Source organism: Clupea harengus, unplaced genomic scaffold, assembly GCF_900700415.2.
Source record: "Clupea harengus unplaced genomic scaffold, Ch_v2.0.2, whole genome shotgun sequence".
Classification (NCBI taxonomy): domain Eukaryota; kingdom Metazoa; phylum Chordata; class Actinopteri; order Clupeiformes; family Clupeidae; genus Clupea; species Clupea harengus.
The window spans coordinates 1-22,791 of record NW_024879683.1 but is presented as its reverse complement, the minus strand read 5'-3'; the positions used below and the strand labels follow the sequence as shown (position 1 = coordinate 22,791).

The following is a 22,791-nucleotide window of genomic DNA, read 5'->3' as shown; positions in this document are numbered from 1 at the left end:
GTAACACTTGGAGCCGCTAGTCTTTGTGTTGAATATCAATGTTTGTCCGCCATATTGGCGAGCTCCTCCATCTCACCCAACGATTGCAAAGCATGCGGCCCCCGAGCCGGTGTAGCTCGGGAACATTTTAACTGTGTTGCGACCCTGAAAACCGGAATCATGGAGGCTGTTAAAGCATTTAACGGCGAGGTTTGTGTTTTTCTCTATGACTATCAAACCTATTCTCATTATGACTTCTCTCGGTGGAGAAACTTGGTTTACGTTAGACCAGCAGATGTCCATCTCCAACCTAGGAAGCGGGTAGTACTCGCGACTTGCCACTACAGAGAGGGTGGTCAATGAACCCCACTAGGCCTCATATCTTGTGTGAATAAAGGTGTTGCTCGATTCTAGTCTCGGAATAGGTAGTTAGCTAGTTAAACAAATGGGCGGTTTGTTCGAAATAAGATTTGCAAACCTCTAAGTTCAGTAAATTGGCCATAGGTAACTTAATGTTGTATTTGGTAGGATAGCTAGCTGTCGATTTCTAGCTACGAATGTACAACAACGTAGCTAGCGCTAGCCTTATCGCCCGTAAACCGTCATGTAACGTTCGCTGGTCACCTCTGAAAGATGTGCATGTTTTATTCATTGACTCAAACGTAATGTAAACTAATCGGTACCTTTAATGCAGCCAGCTATTATGCTGACCGCACAGCACCTTAATGGTTAGAGTATTTAGCTGGCCATCATTAGCTTCTCAATCTGTCAACCTTGCATTGTTGAGCTGGCATGATGTCAGGAAAGCTTGCGCATTCGCAAGCTAACTGACTTTCATAAATCAAGATGATAGACTTCCAATTCATGGCTATATTGAGGGTTGTTAAGCTCACGCACATAACGAAGCGTGGCTTTACTACATTAAATTACACCAAACAGGAAAGGTTTAGCTTCATGTTAGCTAGCAAGGCATGTAGCGTTAGCTAGATACCTCATTGCGTATTAGCTAGCTCCCTCAGGCGAAGACTGCAAGCTCAGGAGTTATTGGTGCTTCACTAACGTTAGTTAACATTACCCAGATGAGCCATCCATCTGTTATCAGAGGAATACTCGAGTATTAAGTTACTATCTCACTGAGACAAGTGCTTAATTACTTAATATGCAGCGAAGAACTGAAGTTAGACTCAATAAGTTGGCTAACTTCAGGTTGCCTGTGTTACATTGTTTTGTAGGCCACGTTGTTTCACTGAAAGTGTTACGTTGTAACTATACTTTAATTCATGCAGATATTCCATTAAATCGATTGATTTTAGCAACATAAACGATGTTGCGGTGTAGATTGCCATATCTGTAGACCATTCATGTAACGTTCGTCAGGCGTTTGCTGTCACCAAACCTCACTGAAATAACGTTACAGACATTAAAAGGTCAATTTTTCTGTGTAGGCCAGATATCCAACTTAGCTGTATGTTGCAGGTTGATCATCAAGTTAAAATTACGTCTTAGATATTGGTCAACAGGCTTGATTAGCCGGCTTACTTGGATAACAAAAGTCTTACGCAAACAACAATCAATTCCGTTTAGCTTATCAAATGTAGCTCGTCTTCAATGTTCTTTGTTGTTGTATCCAGTTGATGACTATCTATCATTAGTGAACATTATTAACATTAGCCAGCTAGCTAGTAATTATAATCACGTTCTAATGTAAATCAGATCGAATTCAATAAAATACGTAGAAAGTAAGCATACACCTTTATTCACAATGGCACTACGTAATATGAAATTGGATACTGACGTTAACAGTATGTTTCTACATCCAGAACGAGCAATGTTAGTGGATTATTAATGTGGCTACAGTGGCGACAGATGTGGTGTAATTTACATTCATTTTAATGTTTGTCTTCTGCATAAATGGACATCACAAGTCATTTGTGCCCTGATGATAACGCCATAATCATGAATGGACATAAACTGACTCACGATCTCAGTGCTTTCCCCCTGTAGTAGTGTTTTTATGCATGAATAAAGATATATCTGTTACAACAACAAACACAGTACACAGTCATTATATATGTTCATAATCTGTGTAGTGCTGTGTATGACTAATGCCCCAATCACTTGATGGTACTATCATTAATTAACCACATGTCAGTTGGATGAAGCGTTATGAAATGAAATGTTATATAAACTGAAATCAGAGAAAAATAATTTGTCATTCTGTTGCTTCGAAGTGGGCTTGTTGTGTGATCCTTTTGTTGTAAATGTATTTTAATATTCTGTGTTTTTGTCTTTCAGCTGTATTCGCTGAATGAATACAAGCCTCCGATCTCCAAAGCCAAGATGACCAATATCACAAAGTCTGCAATTAAAGCTATAAAGGTAGGTATTTGTAGGTACAGAGAAGGAAAAATGCGTAAGCGTTAGATGAGTAAATCCACCAATACGTCACTGCACCCATCTTAAGTGGTGTTTGTGATGTTAAAAAGGTCCTTGTTTGTAAAACGTACAGCATAGTTTCAAATTATATTAGTATAATACGTACAGTAGGGCCTTTTCCAGACTTGAGCCACTCAAAGTTTTTTGACTCCTAGTCTAGTCTTTCATCTTGATATTTCAGAGAAGTAAACATATTGGTGCGCTATATAGGTGCGCTAATAATTACAAAGATGAAGAAGCCATTATGGTGATAGGATTTTCTGGCAGTCCTGAAAACCCCAAGATATGTGTCAAACATCAGTTTGAACAAAATGGAACATTTGACTATGTTCTAAACATGGTTAGTTTTGATCATAATGTGGGGGGTGTGTCACTGATTCGCACACATGTATCAAAATCATTTGTAACCTAGTGGAAAGATACACCTTCTCCGGATAGCAAGTGTCCTCCTATATTTCTGAGCTGAGCCCCCCTCCCCTTGTGATTCTTGAAGGCTGAAATCTTGTTGCTCCCGTTCACTGATTGTTACTCGGTCGCCAGGGTGTAGAATGATAGTACAACAACATTGGCTCCTGTTCCAAACATGATGTCAATACGTCATATTGACATAAAAATAATGGCTCTCTATATAGGTGTATGTGCACATTCGAAGATGCACGTTCATGTTTGAGGACGCAAGGTTTTCGTAAGGTATCCAGAAACACATAATGGAGGTGATTAACACACTATTAGCTGTCGTAACAGAACTTTTCTACCAAACAAAGTGGAGTTGAAAGTAGGTACACATGAAGCAAGCTCCTCCGCAATTTCCAGTTGCATCTCGGGTGGCATTTTTTTTAAAGCAGCACTAGGGAGTGTTGATCTAAAATTAGCAAACTAACTACCTAAAAGGCATGCAGAAACCTTGAAAAGACACAAAAAGCCAAGTTGGCACTGATAAAAAATTGCTAAGTAGTGTGTCTTGGTGATCTAATTACCAATGTCTTGCTGTGAGAGATTTTCTGACTTCCGTGGGGTGTGCTGTCAGAACTGCATAGTGCATAGCTTGTTTGGCCTGTGCAAACCACAGGTGTTTTTTTGTCTGTCCTTCACAAATTTTGAAGATGACGACAAAAGTAAATGCCCATAAAAAATACGTCTCACAAGGTAGCACATTGCTGCACAGTGTTAAGCCATCAGTTGACTGGATGGCAACCAGTTGGCTTTTTACTAGTGAAGTTGTTAGACACGGTGTGTAACCACTAGCTAGTGTATTTGAGGTAACTGTAGAAGGTGGCAGAATGAAATGAAGCATGACTGGAAATCTCAATCTACAGCAATGTGCTGTAATGTAACAATTACATTGTAATTTCTTTGTAATCTGTAGGATAATAAATGACATAATACTGGAATAAGATAAAATGCTCCAAAATGTCTTTAGGTCAAATGATTACCCTGTTTATTATACGGCTCCTCAGCATGTTCATGAAGTTCTATTGAATTGAATGGGCCACATCAACGTTCGGAAGTCTGATATTTCTTTATAATGACCGCTGCATTGGCAATGGGTTTTGTGATTCTAATTCACTGCTTTCATATCATCGGCAAGTAGTCCGTTCACTTTTTGTACCGGAAATTCAGTGTAACTTGGAAGTCAGCCAGTAACCCGTTGCTACGTAACACCTGAATCTTTAAAGTTCTATTTGCGTGAAGAACTGTCTGTCTTTTATAGTTTTGGCAAGTAACTGCATAAAGAGCGGGTTAATACATAGTCCACCGGTCAGTATCGGACAATAAATCCTTTCACTGACATACTGACTGGCAGACTATAAATGACCCTTACTTAACTGTGGTTGAACACTGGTTCTAGTGTTTAACATGGCCGTAGTGAGATCAAAACACTCTTCCTCCGCAGCAAAATCTAAGTGACAGCGGTGTTGGGGAGAAATAAATGCAATGACTTTCTTTTCTCAACATTTAAGTTTATATGCCTCCTCGTGTTGGAGGTTGGAGTCGAAATAATATGTGTTCAAATATTGAGGCTGTTGACTAAGTTTTACGCCTGCATACATAAAATTGAAATAATTTGGTGAACCCTAACATATTTCCAAATATGTTTGCAAATATTTTTGACCAGTAAAAGAACTTGGCTTCGGGGGTGACCCCTAGATTTGAAGAACCAGCAAGAACCTTTTAAATAAAAAAACTATGCATTATGGTTTATGTCAGTGGTTCTTAACCTGGGTTCGATCGAACCCCAGGGGTTCGTTGAGTCACTCTCAGGGGTTCGGCAGGGGTCAAAACACACACAGTATAGCCCGGTTCACACTAGCAATGTCTCGTCGTTTTTATATATATACCTATGTTTTGAAGAAATCATATTTTATTTTTCCAATTACGAAGGGTTCGGTGAATGCACTGATGAAGCTTGCAGGGTTCAGTACCTCCAATAAGGTTAAGAACCACTGGTTTATGTAATAGTGTCACTGGTTTGAGCTGTAATGCGAATGCTACTTCAGAGCAAGTCTGAAACAACTGTGACTGTCTTTAGTGACTTGCAGTGTTTAACGTTTTCTAACCTTCACTGTTTATTATCAATTACCTAATTATAGATATTTTTTTTAAATTCACCCATTGAGACTATTCAACACATTTCTATACTCATCAAAGATCAGATCATTATGCAATGTGAAATGGTAGTCTTGTTAATTCCAACATTATTCCCTTCATTTGAAGTTCATACCCTAAGTATATATACCCAGCTTGTCTAGAATAGCCATAGTCTAAAGGCATATATTAGGCATATATATATTAGTAGGCCCATATTCTCATGAATAACCTTTTACCTTGCACATACTACTTTTCTTACCTTCATGGCTGAAGTGGATTGTTTGCTCTTGCTGATATCGAGGCATTAATGAGGCATCAGCAAGGGGTGTTTTCACATTGTAACCTGTCCTTAGTGACTTAAGTAATTCCAAGGCTCTTTGAAGTGTTTCTTAGACAGAGGAAAGACCTGTGGATGAATGTGTAGTTTTGAACAGTCCTTGACCATTGTGAGTTTGTTTTAGGTGTACGTGATGTAGAATTGGAGGAAATTGGTCAGATCCCAGAGTTGCGTGTCTAATTGTCAATATCATACTTATTGAACACAAAGCACATGTCTAGTGTTGTTTGAACACTCTGAACCAGGCATACATTTTATTTTGATCTTGTCTTTATGTTAGTTTTGTTTTCACATGAGCCAGATCTTTATTGCACTTTGTTTTGACTGACATTTAATTGGTTAATTGGTCATAGATTCAGGCTCTTATGATTTGATGATTAGATGATGATTGATTCTAGAAGTTTATTTGAAGAATTGTGGCCGATGACTGTAGTTCCCAACTCTTGTTTGAAATCCTTCCTTCAAATGAACTGTTTGTAGGGTACATTCTCTGGATGTTGAGTTTGCAGAGGATCTTTTATGTTGTCTTGGATTGAAAAAATGATGACACTGGATCATCTAAACTCTATTTGTGTATTCCTTTGCCATGGTGAGAAGTAGACAATGCCCAGCTTCTTGGCACAGTTCTGACCATGGTGTAGGGATAGTGCTGTTTTACTACATTTTCATTTAAGAGCGTTTTTCTTTCCCCCTTCCTTTTAATGAACACCTGTGAGTCCACTGTATCTCCCATCCCTTGTGACCCTGAGCATTTGCAAAATGTATATAGAAAATAAGTATCTTCTAAAGATGTTTTAAGTATTCTTACTTGGAGCTTGCACATGTTAAGGAGTCACTGGGTGTGCTTCACTCTAATGGTTCTGAATGTGCTGAAACTTCTGGGTCTGTCAGTTGATGGATCACACAAAGTAAACTTTGCTTAACATATTTTGAAAACTAACACCTCTCTTATTTGATTTGAGTGACGGTTAGGTACGCAGTGTTCTCAGTGCTGACTGACCTGAACTGAACTGCCTTTCTCTCTTTAACCTTGTCTCTTCTGCACCTGTTTGTGTGGTGACTGTGATTTGCCTGTGAAATAACGCCTGTTTCCCCTTCCCTCAGCAGCTCCCCCAGCTTCATCAAAGCACTGAGAGTGAAGCAGGAGGATGGGGCAAGAGAGAGTTTCAGAGAGAGATAAGGGAACCCTCTAACCAGCTTAGGTAGGAGATGGGCTCTTTCAAAAAGCAAAAAGGAAGATGGAAGAAGCCACAATGATTAATGATACACAGAAAAAGAACTTGCAGAGATCACTCAGCGAAAAAGCGGTGTCACGACCGGTGATTTTACCTCACCCCTTCCCTCTGATAGTCTTTGTTGCGGTAGCGAATTTGGTTGATAAGTGTGATTGATAAGTGTGGTCGTGCGACACATTTGCTTGATGTATAGTTTATTGTCGGTTGGCTTGCCCATGATGGGTTGTCAGGCAACAGCAATTAATCAAGAATATGGTGTTGTTTTCTGTAAAAATTACATTTGCGCAAGTTTTTGCAAAGCCTATAAGCTTATTGGGCTTGTTTAGGCATAGCCTTTTATTATTATATATTTGTGTTCATCCGTTTGAGATCTAGTTTAAGTTGTATGGTGCCCGTGAATCTCTTTTCCCTGGAATGAGAGCCGTAATAAGACTGTTGAGCCAAGTTTATTTATTGGTGTTTATTTTGGAAAAAAGGAACGTTCCATTTTTCTTATTATGTTTTTAATAAGCTGTTGTCACAACAACATTTCCCTAAATGTAATTATTGGTGTTTATTTCAGCCACAGGCCCAACAGCACCTCACTTGGTAGAATTGTCAGTGTTTTCTCGTCAAGGGCACATTGATGAGTTAGGAGTGTAGTTTTTATTTAATATAGTGTTTGTTTATAATGTTTTTAATAAGCTATTGTCACAACAACATTTCCCTCAAGCAGACCTGTCCATCAGTGTAGCTTTTTCAGAGGAACCCTAGGCTAAAATGCTTCCATAGAGTGGGGGACAACTTTAGTCCTTAGCTGTTGTGCCATATAGTTATGCTTTCAGATGTTCGTATTCCTGCAAGGGTTCGACATGGAGGAATGTTTGTTTCCATTTTCCTTTATAACTTGTGGAAAGTCGACCTTAAACGGTTGATTTATTGAGAAGAAGAATGGTGTTTTCTTTTAAAACTTAACAATATAAGGTTGTCACATGCTTCTATACGAGTTTCAGAAATACTTTAAAACACTCAGAATGACTGGGAAACAATACATTTGTCTGTATATTTATTGAATTTTTCAGTAAGCCTGTTACTGAAGATCCAAGTGTGCTCTGAAGAGCATTTTTTTAAATGTACTTCTAACTGACAAACTTTGATGGGCACGTTCCCCCTTTCAGACAGCAAAAGTATCTTGTAACCGAAAGATGACCTCAGTCAACATACTTGGTATGACATGCAGAGACTGACATTTCAGTCTGGTTGAATCTGACTGCTCATGGCACCATGTCTTTGGTGAATCTATTCTATACTTCATCAGTTTATTTTATATTATTTTGGTCTATTTAAAAAGACAGGCGAATGTGGTGATTGACCATGTTTTGTTTTCATTTTGCTCAGGTAGACTCCTCATCCTGTGAGAAATTGGGTTCACATTCAATGACTGGACATATAGTTTTGTTAGTTTTCAATTTGTTTGTGTCACAGATATCTAGAAAGGTGCTACAAATAGCTGTGAGGCAGGCTTGCTTTCCGAGTAGAGGCCATATTGACAAGACGCCTTTTTTCTATATACATGTATAAATCTGTTACATGGAAACTTCACACAGGCTTGCAACTGGAAGAAACCTCTACCTTTGCTTACACTTGAACAATGTTTTTCCTTTCTCAGCTTTACCAGTGTTAAAGTAGTATAGTAAAACAGGAAAACAATGTAGTTGTTGTGGAGGTACTTGTAAGGCTCTGTTGACACTGAGGCAGCGGTCAGACAGGTGTGGGGCCAGTGGAAACACTATAAAAGATATCTTCATATCTGATCTGGGCCAAATCCATATGTGCTACTAAATCAGGTCATGTGACTGCAGGCTTTTGCCCTTTAAGTTTGCCACACGGCTCTTTATCAAGAATAAAACATCCCTCTTGAGAACTCTCATTGGATCTATGCAGCCTCCGTTCGCACTGAGGTTGCAACATTTATTGCTGGCTGCGCCATAGCCAAGATCAGAACTCTTCTTTGCCGCATAATTTCCTTAATTCATTTAAAGGCCAGTGGGGGATTTTAATCCCATGCTCTTTTTGTCTCTTCAGCAAACTTCTCCTCACTGTCTTGCAGCTGTGCAGTGTTTGTGTACTGTGTTTGTTCACAGTCCTGATTCTGTAAGAGGGATTCAAGTGTAATAACTGCGACTCAGCCATAATCAGTCCTGGATAATCACCATGGTGCTTTAGGAGCAAACACCAGAGTGAATCAGAGGTCACAGGGCATATCTCATCCAGGGGTTTCCAGTGTAATTGTGTGTAACAAGGACATGCTTTACATCAATGCAAACAGAAATCTAGTTTTGTGCAGCTTACTGTCATACTGTAAGTGCGATGCACACTACCACTATGATGATGCACGTTTCTATCCACAGCCTTATGGAAGAATATAGGCCTAATTAATAGATGGAGACCAAGACAAATGTCAAAATTCAATTTGGTTTAGTCAGACTGAAGCCTTAAAAACAATTCAGTTCTTAAGTTATGACTGTAAAAGACATGTCTTCCAAATATTCCACATGCAGAGACTGTATTGACATGTTATTTCCTTGTGTATTATACAAGGTAAAAATATGTTGATCACAAACATTTTGATCTTAACAAGAAGAGTAATGCAAGAACACCAATGGGTCTAGGTGATTTATCTTGTGCTGTCAATGAAATCATGCGTTACATGAATACAAGATCAACATTTAGTTCTATGCTCCTGAAGAACAACGTTCTGAACAGTATTTTGCTTCAGTTAATTGCTCAGAGGAAAGTGCCCCTCTCTGTAATTGACAAGTTAATTGATTATAGGTCTTCTATTTATTAAGCCCAGACATGCATTCTTCATGATGTCCATCGTAAATATTTGACAGGCAGATCTTCACACTTTAAGCACACATAGAAGCAAGTTTACAAATACTGCCTTGTATTGACAGTTGAGTTTTAGGCAGACAAAACATTTGTTGTATCTCATGTGGAGACTGTACACGGCAGACAGTCACAAATCAATTTGTTTACCAAATGATGGATCTCTTGGACTTTCTCCGATGCAAAACACGACAGGATTGTTGATTATTTTGTGCACAATCATTTTCAGTTTCAGATTTAATTGTGATTTTGGGGGGTTATTTTCCGCAAGCCTTCATCCCTTTCTGTGCTTCGTTGTAGCCTAATTGCATGGTAAAGGTCCCACCTTATTGGAAGGTCTTATTTCTTTATGTTAGATGTTTTGTTTTAGAAGCAGGACTTAAATCTAGGTATCTAGGTGTGTACCTCTCAATGAAGTTTCAGAATAACCTTTTCTTAAAGCTATACAGCATTTCAAGATATATTTTGGTAGGTGTCAATCAAATTCATTTTGATTATACATGGCCATGTCAAAGTAGTTTTATGCTCACGGTCAGAAAACCTGCACAAATTTAAGAATAGCTTTTACAGCAAGCCGTGACAACATGTTGCCAAACCCTGGGCTAGAAAGCTTGTGCCAACTAGGCTGTTTTTTTTCTGTGGGCTTTGCAAAGCAACTCTATTGGATTTTGGCTAGTTAGCTTGGGAGTTTAAGACTAACTAATGCCTCTTTCCATATAGGCTCTAGCTAGTATGTAGTTGTTTGAAGGGACTTTATATGGTGACGGCGGAGGTTGTTCATCCTCATTGCTTAGAAAACCAACATGGAAACTTGGTCTTGGCCATCATTCAGAAACCTTAATGACAAAATGCATTTGGAAAGTTTGGAAGATATCACCACCATGTAGTGGACTCCTGTCTTTGCTGAAGCTTTGAAAAAATGATGTAGTTTTAGAATATTAGATTAGATTAGAATAGCCTGTGAAATGGAGAAAGTGATTAGAATGAACAGACTTCATAATTTCACCCTGCACAGCCCATGTCTGTACTGAATTACAAACTGATTTGGCTTGCATATGCTATTAGACTAAACGGCTCGTGATAATAAAAAAGAAAAAAGATTTTAACACCTTACCTTGCTCAATAGATCTCAACAAATATTTTGCTTCCGTCATTTAGCTTTTCAAAACAAGCTTTTATTATTGTAATTAAAAAAAAAAAATTCAAGCATTTTCTTAGTCCACATTCATAATTTACCACATCAGTTCATTACTTTTGTGTTCTTTCAGAAATAGCATCTTTTGCAGACTGTAGCATCTTGCACATAAGTCATGAGATCAATGTAGAAACATTATAGTGAATTTGCACTTAACCCAGGACTGAAAGCTATGTACTAAAGGCCTCAAACACAGAGAGGTGGTTCAGACACTCCGCTCCTTCTTTAACTCCCTGTCTCTTAACTCCCTGTCTTTAACTCCCTTTCTGTGGTCTGATGTAATCCTGTTATCCACTCATGTAATGCTGCCTCTCCTGCTTCAGCCCCTTCTTGACTTCCTTTCTTTCGTTCTTGTCATGTCTAAAGAGGATGACACCTCAATTTAAAGACTTTAAGTTGTCAAACTGTCACTTTGTCAGACCTGTCTTTTTTACTTAAAATATCTCTATCTCTCACCGTGGGATCCTTGGTTTGTTTTCCTTAAGTTGACATAGTCAGTAGGACTCAAGATGGCATCTCTGTGTCTTACTAAAATGAAAGAAACTCTCATGAATGTTTTTGAGGGTTTTTTTTTCTTTCAGAAGCAACTTTTTTCCCTGTGGATGTTGCCTTAAGCCCTATTCCCACATCATCAGTTTGTCACGGTATTATCTGTGACGGGCTCTTTGCAAAGGTTAGCCTGTCTGTGTCAACCAATGCATTTGAGCAGTGATGAATAAACTTAGACAAGAGAATTTCGAGCAAGAGTTTGTTAGGCAAAGGGCGTATCATTTATGTGCCTCCATTGGGATTGAAAACAACCCAAGGGGTTTTGCAGAACAGTCTCAAAATAAATTGAAAAATTGAAATATGCCCTACAAGGAACAAGGACAGTATAGAACTTGTATAGCCTGGATACCATCCGAACTTAGCCCCGCCCACAACATTTGATGTCTGGAAGTTCGGTCTGGCATCGCTCTGTTGGGGAGAAATTATGCCCGACCTGAAGCTGTGCCATCCAATCAAATTGTCAGGGCGGGCTTTATACGATGAGGGACAGATGATCAACCGTAACGTAATCAACCACGTCACCAACACACGGGTTGAATTCGTTTTCAACAAACATGGCTGCCGCTGGAGAGCTGAAATGTATAGATTCAAGTCCGTTTAGACATTGACAGTGCATTCATTTTGAAAGAGGAACAGAGAAACACGATTAAGGCATTTGTCAATCGAAAAGATGTTTTTGCCTTCCTTCCTACGGGATCCGGTAAAAGTTTAATTTATCAGCTGGCCCTGGTCACATACTACGTTGTTCTGATTGGTTGTAGGTAACCAATTGAGCGAAGAGGCATTTTTTCTCCTGGTTCGGTTGAAACACGCCCCATAATCACAGCCCAATGGAGCAGTATCAGACTCATATTCTGACTAGAATTATGAGTATGACAACGTCAGGCTAGAACTTGTATGCATTCAGGAATTCCTATTGCTGTTTTACTCGAGGCTTTTAGAAAAATGTTCGTCAATGACCAGTCTGAAATGATGCATGGCTTTCTGTTCAGCAATGACCAGAGTCTGAAATGATGCATGGCTTTCTCCTTTATTCTCATCCACTTCCGTTTCCACTGAGTGCAGTTGCTCACCCCTTACTGGGAAAGTTGTAACTCTTCAGACAATAGGACGATTACCACCAGAATGTTCAAACAAAAAGCACGGACGTGGCTCTAAATCAGTAAAACAGTAGAATTATGAATCTGAACAATAGAAAGTGTTCAGTATCGTTTGTGATGCATACAAAATGTAGGATTGATGCGTCTCTTGAATAATAAACATTTCCAGTATTTGATAATGTTTTTTTCCCAAACTACAGGCAAGCTTAAATATAAATACGAGTAAAAAAACAGCACAGACCTGACCTTTTGTCCTTTTAGGTTGGTTGGCTGCGTGATACCTACTGGGAGACCTTGGGCATAGTCTTACAGCAAAATAACTAATGGTTCATAATATATATTTTAAAGGGGTCATATTGTGTTATTCCTGCTGTTTATTTATTTATTTATTTATTTATTTGTTTATTTATTTTAAAGACAGATAGATAGAAAGATAGAGATACCATACAGAAATGACTGGGGCTTTCAAAGTGAACTGTGACCTTCCCAGTCTGCCAGGCTCTTAAAACAAAATGGATGGATAAAACAGGCCAGTACCAAAATCTCTCCTCATTTTTACCATCCATATTAAAATGATGACTGCCCATTGAAACATGGATAAGGAAGAGAGGTCTGGTTACCTAGTTATTCAGCAGGTTACGCCAATCAGTACGTGGAAACAACAAGCAGAGATGTCGGGGGGGGGGGGGGTACGGAATTGTGCTGTTGTGTTGCATTAGGAAAGGAAAGTGTTCTTTCGAAATATCTTAATATCCAAAAAGAGTGGTTAAAACTTAAATATTGGAGTCCCTGGAAAATTCATCTTTTCATTAGGGATGTTTCAGTCCAATCATTTTTCAAGGCATTTCAACTATCAGTCTGGAAACTAATGGTAAACAGTAAAAAGATTTTAAAGCTGAATTTAAATTTAGATTGAAATCTGTACTCTGTCCCATGTAGCTGGCTAGGCTGTGTATTCTACATCACCCACAGTGTTAGAATAATAAGCTGTTCCCTGTTTATGGTTAGATTGCCACCTAACCGGCAGTGTGGCGTTTAGGGATGCTTTAGCTCACTAGCTAGCTCAGGGGTATGCCTGCATTAACTAGGAGACATGCTTGAGAACAAACACTGGATTGTTGGCATAACAGTGTCCCACCAACTCTGACAGAAAACAACCCAACAGTGATGTACTTGCACCTATGTTGAGAGCCCATCAAGCTCTCTACTCAAATAGAAGCATAGTAGCAAACAGGAGTTAGGTGGACTAGCTAACTAGCTAATGATGATTGAATGGAGCTTTGATCCTCCGAAGCGTCAGAGCTTGATGTGAAATAAATGCTGGGTTAAGTGAGTGATTCAAGCCAAAAACATATTGGGTCTTTATTGAAAATGTTATGGAAACCGTTTTCTCCTTCCATGATGAGACTGTGAATGCTGGAGTTCTAATGTAAAGATATTACCCAATGAAAGCAGAGGGTGCTGCATATATAATATTAAAAGACACCGCAAAACCAGCGTCTCTCATTTTGAGGGGTATAAATGTGTAAAAAGGAAACTGGCTGTTTTTTTTGTACAGTTGCATAAGACATCTCAGGGAATAATATAAAATATTGCCGAAGTGTGTGATGTGACTCCTTTAAGGAAAGTACGTGTGCATGGTCTTGCCTCGTCTGTGGAGGGGCTGTGTGTGTGTGTCATTGGTCAGTGGAAAGGTTGTCTGACACCCTGTCAAATGCGAGTGAAACCTGTATGGTCCTTGTATTGCAAGTATTATGCAGTGCAATACTCTTCAAGGAGAAAAAGTACAATTCAGACTATCCCACTTGTCTAAGCTAAATGTTTAACTTCCCCAGTCAGTCTAGAGATATGATTGGACCTCACTACACCTCTTCCCCAGTCAGTCTAGAGATATGATTGGACCTCACTACACCTCTTCCCCAGTCAGTCTAGAGATATGATTGGACCTCACTAGACCTCTTCCCCAGTCAGTCTAGAGATATGATTGGACCTCACTAGACCTCTTCCCCAGTCAGTCTAGAGATATGATTGGACCTCACTACACCTCTTCCCCAGTCAGTCTAGAGATATGATTGGACCTCACTAGACCTCTGCTCTCCTGCTGTGACACAGTAGCAAACAACAACAACGCTAATAGAATTTAAATTTGTGTTTGTGAAGAATTTTGGTTAAGCTCAAGTGTTGAAACTGCAAGATTGTCCACCATAGGGTTATCTCTGCAACAGAAGAACAGTTGATTAACAGTCAAAAAGATAAATTATTGAAACTTTGTGAAGTAGCATACCTGGATTATCTTGGATATCCATGTGACCACAACAACAGTATTGTCAAATCATATAAAAGAATATATCGGATTACCAATCATGTTGATTGCTGCTGGTGTCTTTTTTTGTTCATCAAAGTCAATGAAGACTGCAATCATCCAGTTGTTTTAATTGTTGGCTGATGAGGCCTGTGCTTTGAAGGTCCTGCAGAGGGGACAGGAGATGGGTGTGTTTCTGTGTTTACATTTGTAAGAGCACCAACTCTTGGCCCGCTGGTGTTGTGCAATGTGCAGTGGAGGTGCAATAGTAGAACCAGGGCTGGTGCCAGACGCTTTGAGTCAGGTATTTGGAGTGTCTTTCACAGCTCGCAGGAGCTCTTCTGCAGATCCTAAAGATACTCTTGGGGAGCAGATAACGGATTTGGTTTAAGTCTTTGTGAGTTGGCTACATGCTTAGCGTTAGGAATCCTAACCTGCCTCTTAATGTAGAGGATTCATCTGAGATCTGGTTTTGTAGAAGTGACAGCATTTTCTGACACAGAGCTGTTATGTTGTCCAGGGTTCCGGGGCATAAGGCAGTATAGATAGACAGGTATAGGCAGCTCTGTTAAGTTGTGGTTATGTGAACAGACTGGTGCCCTCTCTTGTCCAAACATTGTGTCGTGTGAAATGTGGAACTGGCTATAAGGTTGGTTTTCATCACTGGGATCAACAGTAAATCTTGTCTGATTGTCTGAAGTAAAAAGAAACACACACACAAACACACACACACACACACACACGAGAGGGAGAGTGAGGTTCTCTGACTTTCCTGAGTGCTCTCTCATCTCAGTACTGTCTGTATGGAAAATCTAAAATGTCTTTATTTCCTTCTTTCATAATTCATCACATGAGACCAAGTCATGTGTGGTTGACCCTGATAGATGATCAGAGCCTAGGCCCATGTTTCTCTGGCTGCTGAAAGCTAGACAAGCGTCAGGAATTTGCAGCATCTAACCTTTTAACCAGACTGCATGGTCTTGACTGCATTCGGCTACTATAATTAGCTACAGTAAACCAGGCCTAGTTGTCTGCGGAACCTTACCAACTAACAAAACCTTTTCATAGATTTCCAGAATTCATAAGAAGCTTCATAAGAGGGTGTAACAACGATGATGTTTGCAACCATGGACCTGCAGTTTTTATTAGAGATAGTAAAACTGTTTCATTGTACTGCCTTGTTTATACTAGAATTTTTATAATAAGATGGCTGGATGGAGAAGTATGAACCTGTCCAACTTGGCAGAGCAAGGAACGGTTCATAAAGTGAATGGCCGCCACTGCGTCATCTAATCTAAGTGATAACTGCAGTGAAGTGCCCTTGAGGTCTCTGGCTGTTGATGGGGATGTTTCATTCAGTGTTGGGGTTTGCCTCCTTCCTCTCGTCTTTGCTGTGTTGATGTTGAGGCTGATGGCAACGCTGTCAGTTATAAACTTAGCAGTACTGTGCTGCACTTAGAGTCTGACCCCCACATATAGGGGAACGTCATCAGTGTCTCAGCGAGTCAGTAATCATAGTACACTGCAACACTATGCAGGATTTGACCTGTTAAATAGTTGTGGGATCATCACATTCATATTGATGATACAGTATGGTTCTGTGAATCTCTGGCTGTGCTCTAGGCCTATGTAGTTTTGTGGTCCGGGGTGGAACACCCTATGAGAATGTAAGAAAGCCTTTCACAGCACGGCAAATGAATCCTATAGAAAACACCAGTTTGCAGTTAGCAAGCTCTTTATCAGTGCCAACAGGGCTGCAAGGTTTTTCTATTCCTTTTAGGTAGTTAACTCTCAAGTTTTGGACTAAAACCCTTTACTGCTGCTTTAACGCCACTGAGAAACTCAAGGATGTTAGGAGACTCAATGAAGTTGTAGGACATATTTAGTAAAGTGTAATTAGATAATCGGTTAATAGCCTTGACAAAGATAATGCAAGTAGGCTTCAAAGTTTATTCAAGTACATAATTTATTCAAGTGGTATAACTCAAGATGAACAGCTAGGCCAGGGCTGGGCGATATTGTTGTCCAGAGGGCCCTATTTACTTATAAAGTAAGCCGAGAGCCTCACATTGGATGATTGAAATGAAATATGAAATGCATAATGATATGTTAAATGATTCTTTGATCTACATGACCGATTACTTGTAACCTATTTGCCAGCCTACTTGAAGGCCTAACATTTTATTATGGCTCATTTTAATCTGGTGTACTAAAATAGTAGAACAAAAATATTTAATTTCATTTAAAAAATCCACTTCAATGCAGTGTCAACTTCTAAATTACCCTGCTCCCTGTCGACTGTCTGAGATTTCCCACTGCATAGCTCTTTAACATAGAAATGATAATGCATTACAATTATCAAACTTTCATTTACCTCTGCCATACAGACCTGCATCACTGAATGAAAAGACACTTAAACACATTAGGCTACATTATATACACGGACATGAGCTCATTTTAATATTAATGGAAAGGCTATTTATATAATTATAATTATTTTAATTTTGAAGAAGTTGGAAGATGATGGCTCTATACTAAAATGTCTATCCATGTATTCTTTGAAGATGGCAATAAGCCTGCCTACTGGGCATATTAATGATGTTACTGTTGAACCGATACTTAGATACGGATAGTTAGATGTCCATTCTTTATCGAACACTCGACATTCAGAGCCTAAAGTTATGAGTCTGTCACTTGAGGATTGCGATGAAGATTAATTTGAGGCCTTTAGCCCATAGACATTAATAGCAGTACAGTACAGACTTGCCGTTTGCTTAAAGATGCATAACGCAGCGTTTGTTTGGTAGTTTTCCCTCAAAGGTGTTGCAGGCCGGAGTGAAATGGTATGCGGGTCGGTTCCGGCTCGTAGGCCGTGTGTTGCTCATGCGTTACCTAGGTTAATCAATAGCGCTCCAGTCAAACGTTTCCAGCAGTATAATGTATCAGGCACTACAGATCAGCGGTCCGAGTCAAACAGAGTTAACGCTGAAGGATGCTTCAGAATTAGATTTCATCTTTTTTAGACCTTTTGTTTAGTCAAGTATAAGAACAAGAGTTCTACAAAGTGAAAATGCTCACCTTGACACTGTGACTAAAAAGATATGAGAGATATTTCTGAATTGTAAAGGATTTTGAGTTTTCCTTTCTGTGGGACAGCTTTTCTACTTCTACTAAATTACAAAGCAGTCGATAAACCTATTTTTTCGTTTTTAAGAATAGATAAGCTTGTGAAGATTGGATATGCACAACTTGCATTACTTGTGTTCACCATGCAATGAGCAATCACAAAGGAAGATAAAGATCCTGCAACTTCTTGCACCTGTGTCTTGCTGAGACATGCAATGTTGTACCAATCACATGTCAACAATGGTTTTCAGAAATGTGACTGTTTACAGTTGATTGTTGTGATTGTGATTGTTTACAGTTGAACCAATATACAGTGTCATATAGCATAGGGAATGTAATGACACCATTAATGTGTTGTGCACCTTTTTCTTAAACAGTTCTTAAATGTTTTTTATTCAAAGCCTCGTAGTTGTTTGTTAAGTTTCAGTGACTGATGTTCAGTGTGTGTGTGTGTTGTTCCTTTTTCTCTGTTTCAGTTCTACAAGCATGTGGTCCAGAGTGTGGAGAAGTTCATTCAGAAGGTGAGTCTTGCAGTACTTCACACTCCCTGCATATTTGAATCAGAGGCTTAGATGTGCTCTTGACTGTCGTAGATTGCCTCTTGAGGTTGAATGAGAAGCGTTTGTCTTTGTTGACCACCCCATCTCTTGCATGGTCTCTCTCTCTCTCTTCGGTCTTGCAGTGCAAGCCTGAATACAAGGTGGCAGGGTTGTATGTGGTTGACTCCATTGTGCGTCAGTCACGCCACCAGTTTGGGCAGGACAAAGATGTGTTTGCGCCTCGCTTCAGCAAGAACATCATTGGAACCTTCCAGAACCTCTACCGATGTCCGTCTGATGACAAAGTGGGTTCTGATCCTACCATGATCCAAACAATCTTTTACAAATGAACAGAACTGTTGTATTTCTCCAGTCATTACATGGCTTTATCGGTGCTGGATAGTAACTTTTTAGGGAAGTTGTGTTTGTTTGTTTCTCACATAATTGAAGCCCTCCAGTAGTTAGTCATCCTATGCTGACGTGTATATATATGAGTAGTAATCATTACAGGAAAGAATGAAAACTCCTCCGCCATCTTGCTCAATCTCCACTCTCTCCTTCCCCTCTCCCTGTGTGTGTATGTGTGCTGCTACTCATGCAGAGTAAGATTGTTAGGGTCCTTAACCTGTGGCAGAAGAACATGGTCTTCAAGAGTGACATCATCCAGCCACTGCTGGATATGGCGGCTGGACTGCCACCCCCTAGTGTCACCCCCGTCATGTCCAGCTCTTCTGCTCCTGTCAACAACGCTACTCCTGGTAGGTTCACTTGCAGAATGATCAACACACACACACACACACACACACACACACACACACACACACACACACACACAATCAACACCGCCACTGCTGCTGCCTCTTCTGAGAGGTTTCTACGTGGAATCAACCATGGCAAAGTGTCAGTGCTACTTTTAAAACCTGTACTTGTCATGCTGGCAATTTCTGCAACTCTGTGTCCATGTATCTAGTGCTTTAGTGCTGCGTCACGCCTACTTCCTGCCCTTCGTAAGCAGTTAACAGGGTCACATTGAGAACTACAGCTGTCAGTGGGGTCACACGCACATCAAGTGGGTTTACAGTGCCACCTTGTGGTGAAATGGAAATAGGATTTTTTTTCTTGAGATAACAGCTTGTTTATCATATCGTCTCCTTTCCTTCTTTAGGCACTCCTGCCACTCCAGCAACCCCTGCTAACATAGTGCAGAGTCTGCCAGACTGGGCAGCACAGATCTCCAACACAGATACGGTGGCTGCCGTGGCTCAAATTCTCCAGAGCCCTCAGGGCCAGCAGGTGAGAGCACACTCCAATGCCAGGATGGTGTTTGTAGTCTGCATGGCACACATTTGGTCATCTTTTAGTTAACAGTTACAAAACATTACATTGAAGATGTACAGGAGTCAATAATCAAATGAATGAATACATGCTCTTACAAAAGAAATGACACTAATATATGATCTAGCCTAAAATGGTAAAGGAAGTGGTCAGAGTTGTTCCTGCTAACGCCTTGATGATATTATCTATTGTGTAGCTTCAGCAGCTGGTGCAGAGCCTGCAGATGCAGCAGCAGAAGCCCCAGCCCTCTCTCCTGCAGGCCCTGGACGCAGGCCTGGTGGTGCAGCTCCAGGCCCTCACCGCCCAGCTCACCGCTGCCGCCGCAGCCAACACACTCAACCCACTGGAGCAGAGGGTTTCTTCATTCAACAAGGTGAGAGAGAGAGAGGGAGAGGACAAGGGAGGATATGTGTCACTCTAGAGACAGAGAAGGACCGAGATGAATACCATGAATTTACCATATGGGGCCTGGCCAAGGGGGCATGTCAACCATTATGAATACATTTCTGTGATGCATTATTGATGAAATGCTCAGTAGAAGCTCGAGTCTTCTGTGTGTGACATCGTTACATACATATTTTAAACAGTACAGAGGATGAATAATTTCAGGTTTTGCCCCCTGTCCATATATTCAGCTTTATCAGGGGTCATCCATTCTGAGGGAACTATGTGTTTTCAAGGGCTTTGAGATGATTCTGCAGTTTTTCTAATAGCCCAGGATTTTGACCAGTTTGTAACTTTGTGGATCTCTCTTCAGAAACTGTTGGGGCAATTTGACTTTGGCAATGAAGCTGAACGGCAAGAGGAGACGAAAAAGGAAACGGCACAGCCTCAACTGTGAGTGCTATCTGTAAAAAATGCTGTCTTAGCGCTTTGGTGCCCTGCACACTGACATTCCTTTGCAGACCTGTGCATTTATTTGAAGTTGGACTTAGTGTAGTATTCTGTCTCTTTCCTCTCTAACTCCTCTTTCTTTCTTTCTTTCTTTCTATCCGCCTCTTGTGCTTTGGCTCTCTGTACAGGCCCATGGTGTCTGAGTCCATCAACAGCTCCATCTTCCATCAGTTGGCTGAGCAGCTGCAGCAGCAGAACCTGGAGCAGTTCCAGAAGCAGCTGATGGAACACCAGCAGCACCAGCAGAAGGTGCATATGCATCACAAATCTCAAAGAAAAACACAATTATGAAATGGCTTTGTGTGTATGAACATGTTCATTTACATGACCCTCAGATCTCATCCCCTTAAAATGTTTGATTTGATTTATTTTGTTGTTATTGTTGTGTGCACAGACAATGTCTATGGAGAGTCAAGAAGCCATCTATGGCTCAGAGAACACATCCACTCCGACGCAGGGCAGCAGCCAACTCCAGCTCCAGGAGACGGACTCCAAGATGGATGACTCCATTGACAACCAACAACAGGCATGCTGACCTTTTTGTCTTTGCTTTCTACTCCAATTATTGAAAGGCTAAGAGCTTGTCTTCCCGCTGCCATGACGTTATGTAGAAGATGAAAGTTTTTTTCTGTCTGCTCAGTGTGGTTGTTAATGGGGATGTTTGTGTCTGTAGGACATGGAGCTGGATGAGGGACAAGACACTATGGACGAGGACATGTTTGAGGCAGATGACAAGAAAACCAGTGGCACGCGCTCCAGATCACGCTCTAGGTCTCGCTCCAGGTGAGGAAGTTGGGATCAATTATTGTGAACACAGTGGCTACTGTGCTGAGTATTATTCACAATCATTTTTTTTACTTGGTAATGATATGAACGGTAGAAAAATGATTTCTCTATCGCCATAATTACCAGCCATTTATATGCTCTGTGATGTCCCTTATGTGTGTTGCCTTTATGGAATGGAAATGGGATGGGTCCTGCCTGACGGGTGCATGTCTGATACACACACACACTGAATCGTAGTCTCTCCCCCAGGTCTCCCCGCAAGAGACGGTCACGGTCACGTTCTGGCTCTCGGAAGCGAAAGCACCGCAAGCGCTCTCGCTCACGGTCCCGGGACCGCAAGAGGAAGTCGTCGCGCTCCTACTCCAGTGAGCGACGTGCCCGGGAGCGAGAGAAAGAGCGACAGAAGAAGGGACTCCCTCCCATACGCTCCAAATTTCTCAGTGGTAGGTTCACCTCATCACAGTCAGAAGAACTACGTCCACATTTCTTCGTGGAGTTTTCTTTGCATCACATAAACAAGGTTCCTAATGTGGTCAAGAATACTTAAAACGATGCTTCTGATAAGCCCTCAAGCACACTGTCTGTTGAACCTTTTGCCAGAGTCTCTGTGACCTTTGGGTTCTCCAAACATGTCTATTGTTGTTTGAAGCCACTGCGCTTACTCCAAACATTTCCTCAACATGTCCGGCTGTGTTTATGTGCCTTTGCCCCTAATAATGACAACCTCTCTCCTTAGTGTGCAGCACCACTCTCTGGGTGGGCCAGGTGGACAAGAAGGCCACCCAGCAAGACCTCACCAACCTGTTTGAGGAGTTTGGCCAAATCGAATCCATCAATGTGAGTGCTCAGTCCTGACCCCCCTTCCTAGTCGAAGGGACTACGTGTCACACCATTCATCTAACCCAGCGCCCTGTATTGTATGACCTTGCTGTCAAGCTTGTACAAATCACAATTGCCCTTTTCCGGTTCAGTCTCTGCTTCTTCCCTCCACATTTGAAAGCAGTCTCAAGCAGTCTGTCCAAACACTGTTTTCTTGGCCTTTTGTAGCGCGGAGACAGCCGACATCAGGCTCTCGGTTCTTTGACAGATTTGTTTTTCTATCAGTTTGACGTTCGCCGGCTCATGTTTCTATCTGCATGTGTCCACAGATGATTCCCCCCAGGGGCTGTGCCTACATCTGCATGGTGCACAGACAAGACGCCTACCGCGCCCGGGCCAAGCTCAGCACGGGCTCCTACAAGATCGGCTCCAAGGTCATCAAGGTACAAAGAGCATGTCATCAAGTGGATGTCCCTGGAATCATGTTTGTCATTTGAAATGGTCATAGGTTGAACTGTGTCCCCAACATGTCCTCATCCATGTCAGTCCTCGCCTGTCGAACCATTTTTATTTGTATCTAACTAAGGCTCTCTCTCCCTGCGATGGCTAAAAGAATGAATCATCCTATTCCGTTTCCTTTTCATGTCAGATTGCATGGGCACTGAATAAGGGTGTGAAGCAGGAGTACAAACAGTTCTG

The 22,791-nt window shown here is 40.8% G+C and overlaps 1 protein-coding gene across 1 annotated transcript; it reads left to right on the top strand.

Moving 5' to 3' along the window:
* Positions 1-38: 38 nt before the first annotated feature.
* Positions 39-22,785, top strand: LOC122129844 (SR-related and CTD-associated factor 8-like; the record flags this gene model as incomplete). Its single annotated transcript, XM_042704580.1, has 15 exons — positions 39-189; positions 2,275-2,358; positions 18,196-18,240; positions 18,402-18,563; positions 18,860-19,016; positions 19,424-19,551; positions 19,790-19,966; positions 20,351-20,430; positions 20,616-20,736; positions 20,882-21,013; positions 21,161-21,270; positions 21,523-21,716; positions 22,010-22,110; positions 22,422-22,535; positions 22,742-22,785. Coding segments are annotated over exons 1-15 (1,679 nt in total), but the record flags the coding sequence as incomplete, so codon positions are not given.
* Between the last annotated feature and the right edge of the window lie 6 nt (positions 22,786-22,791).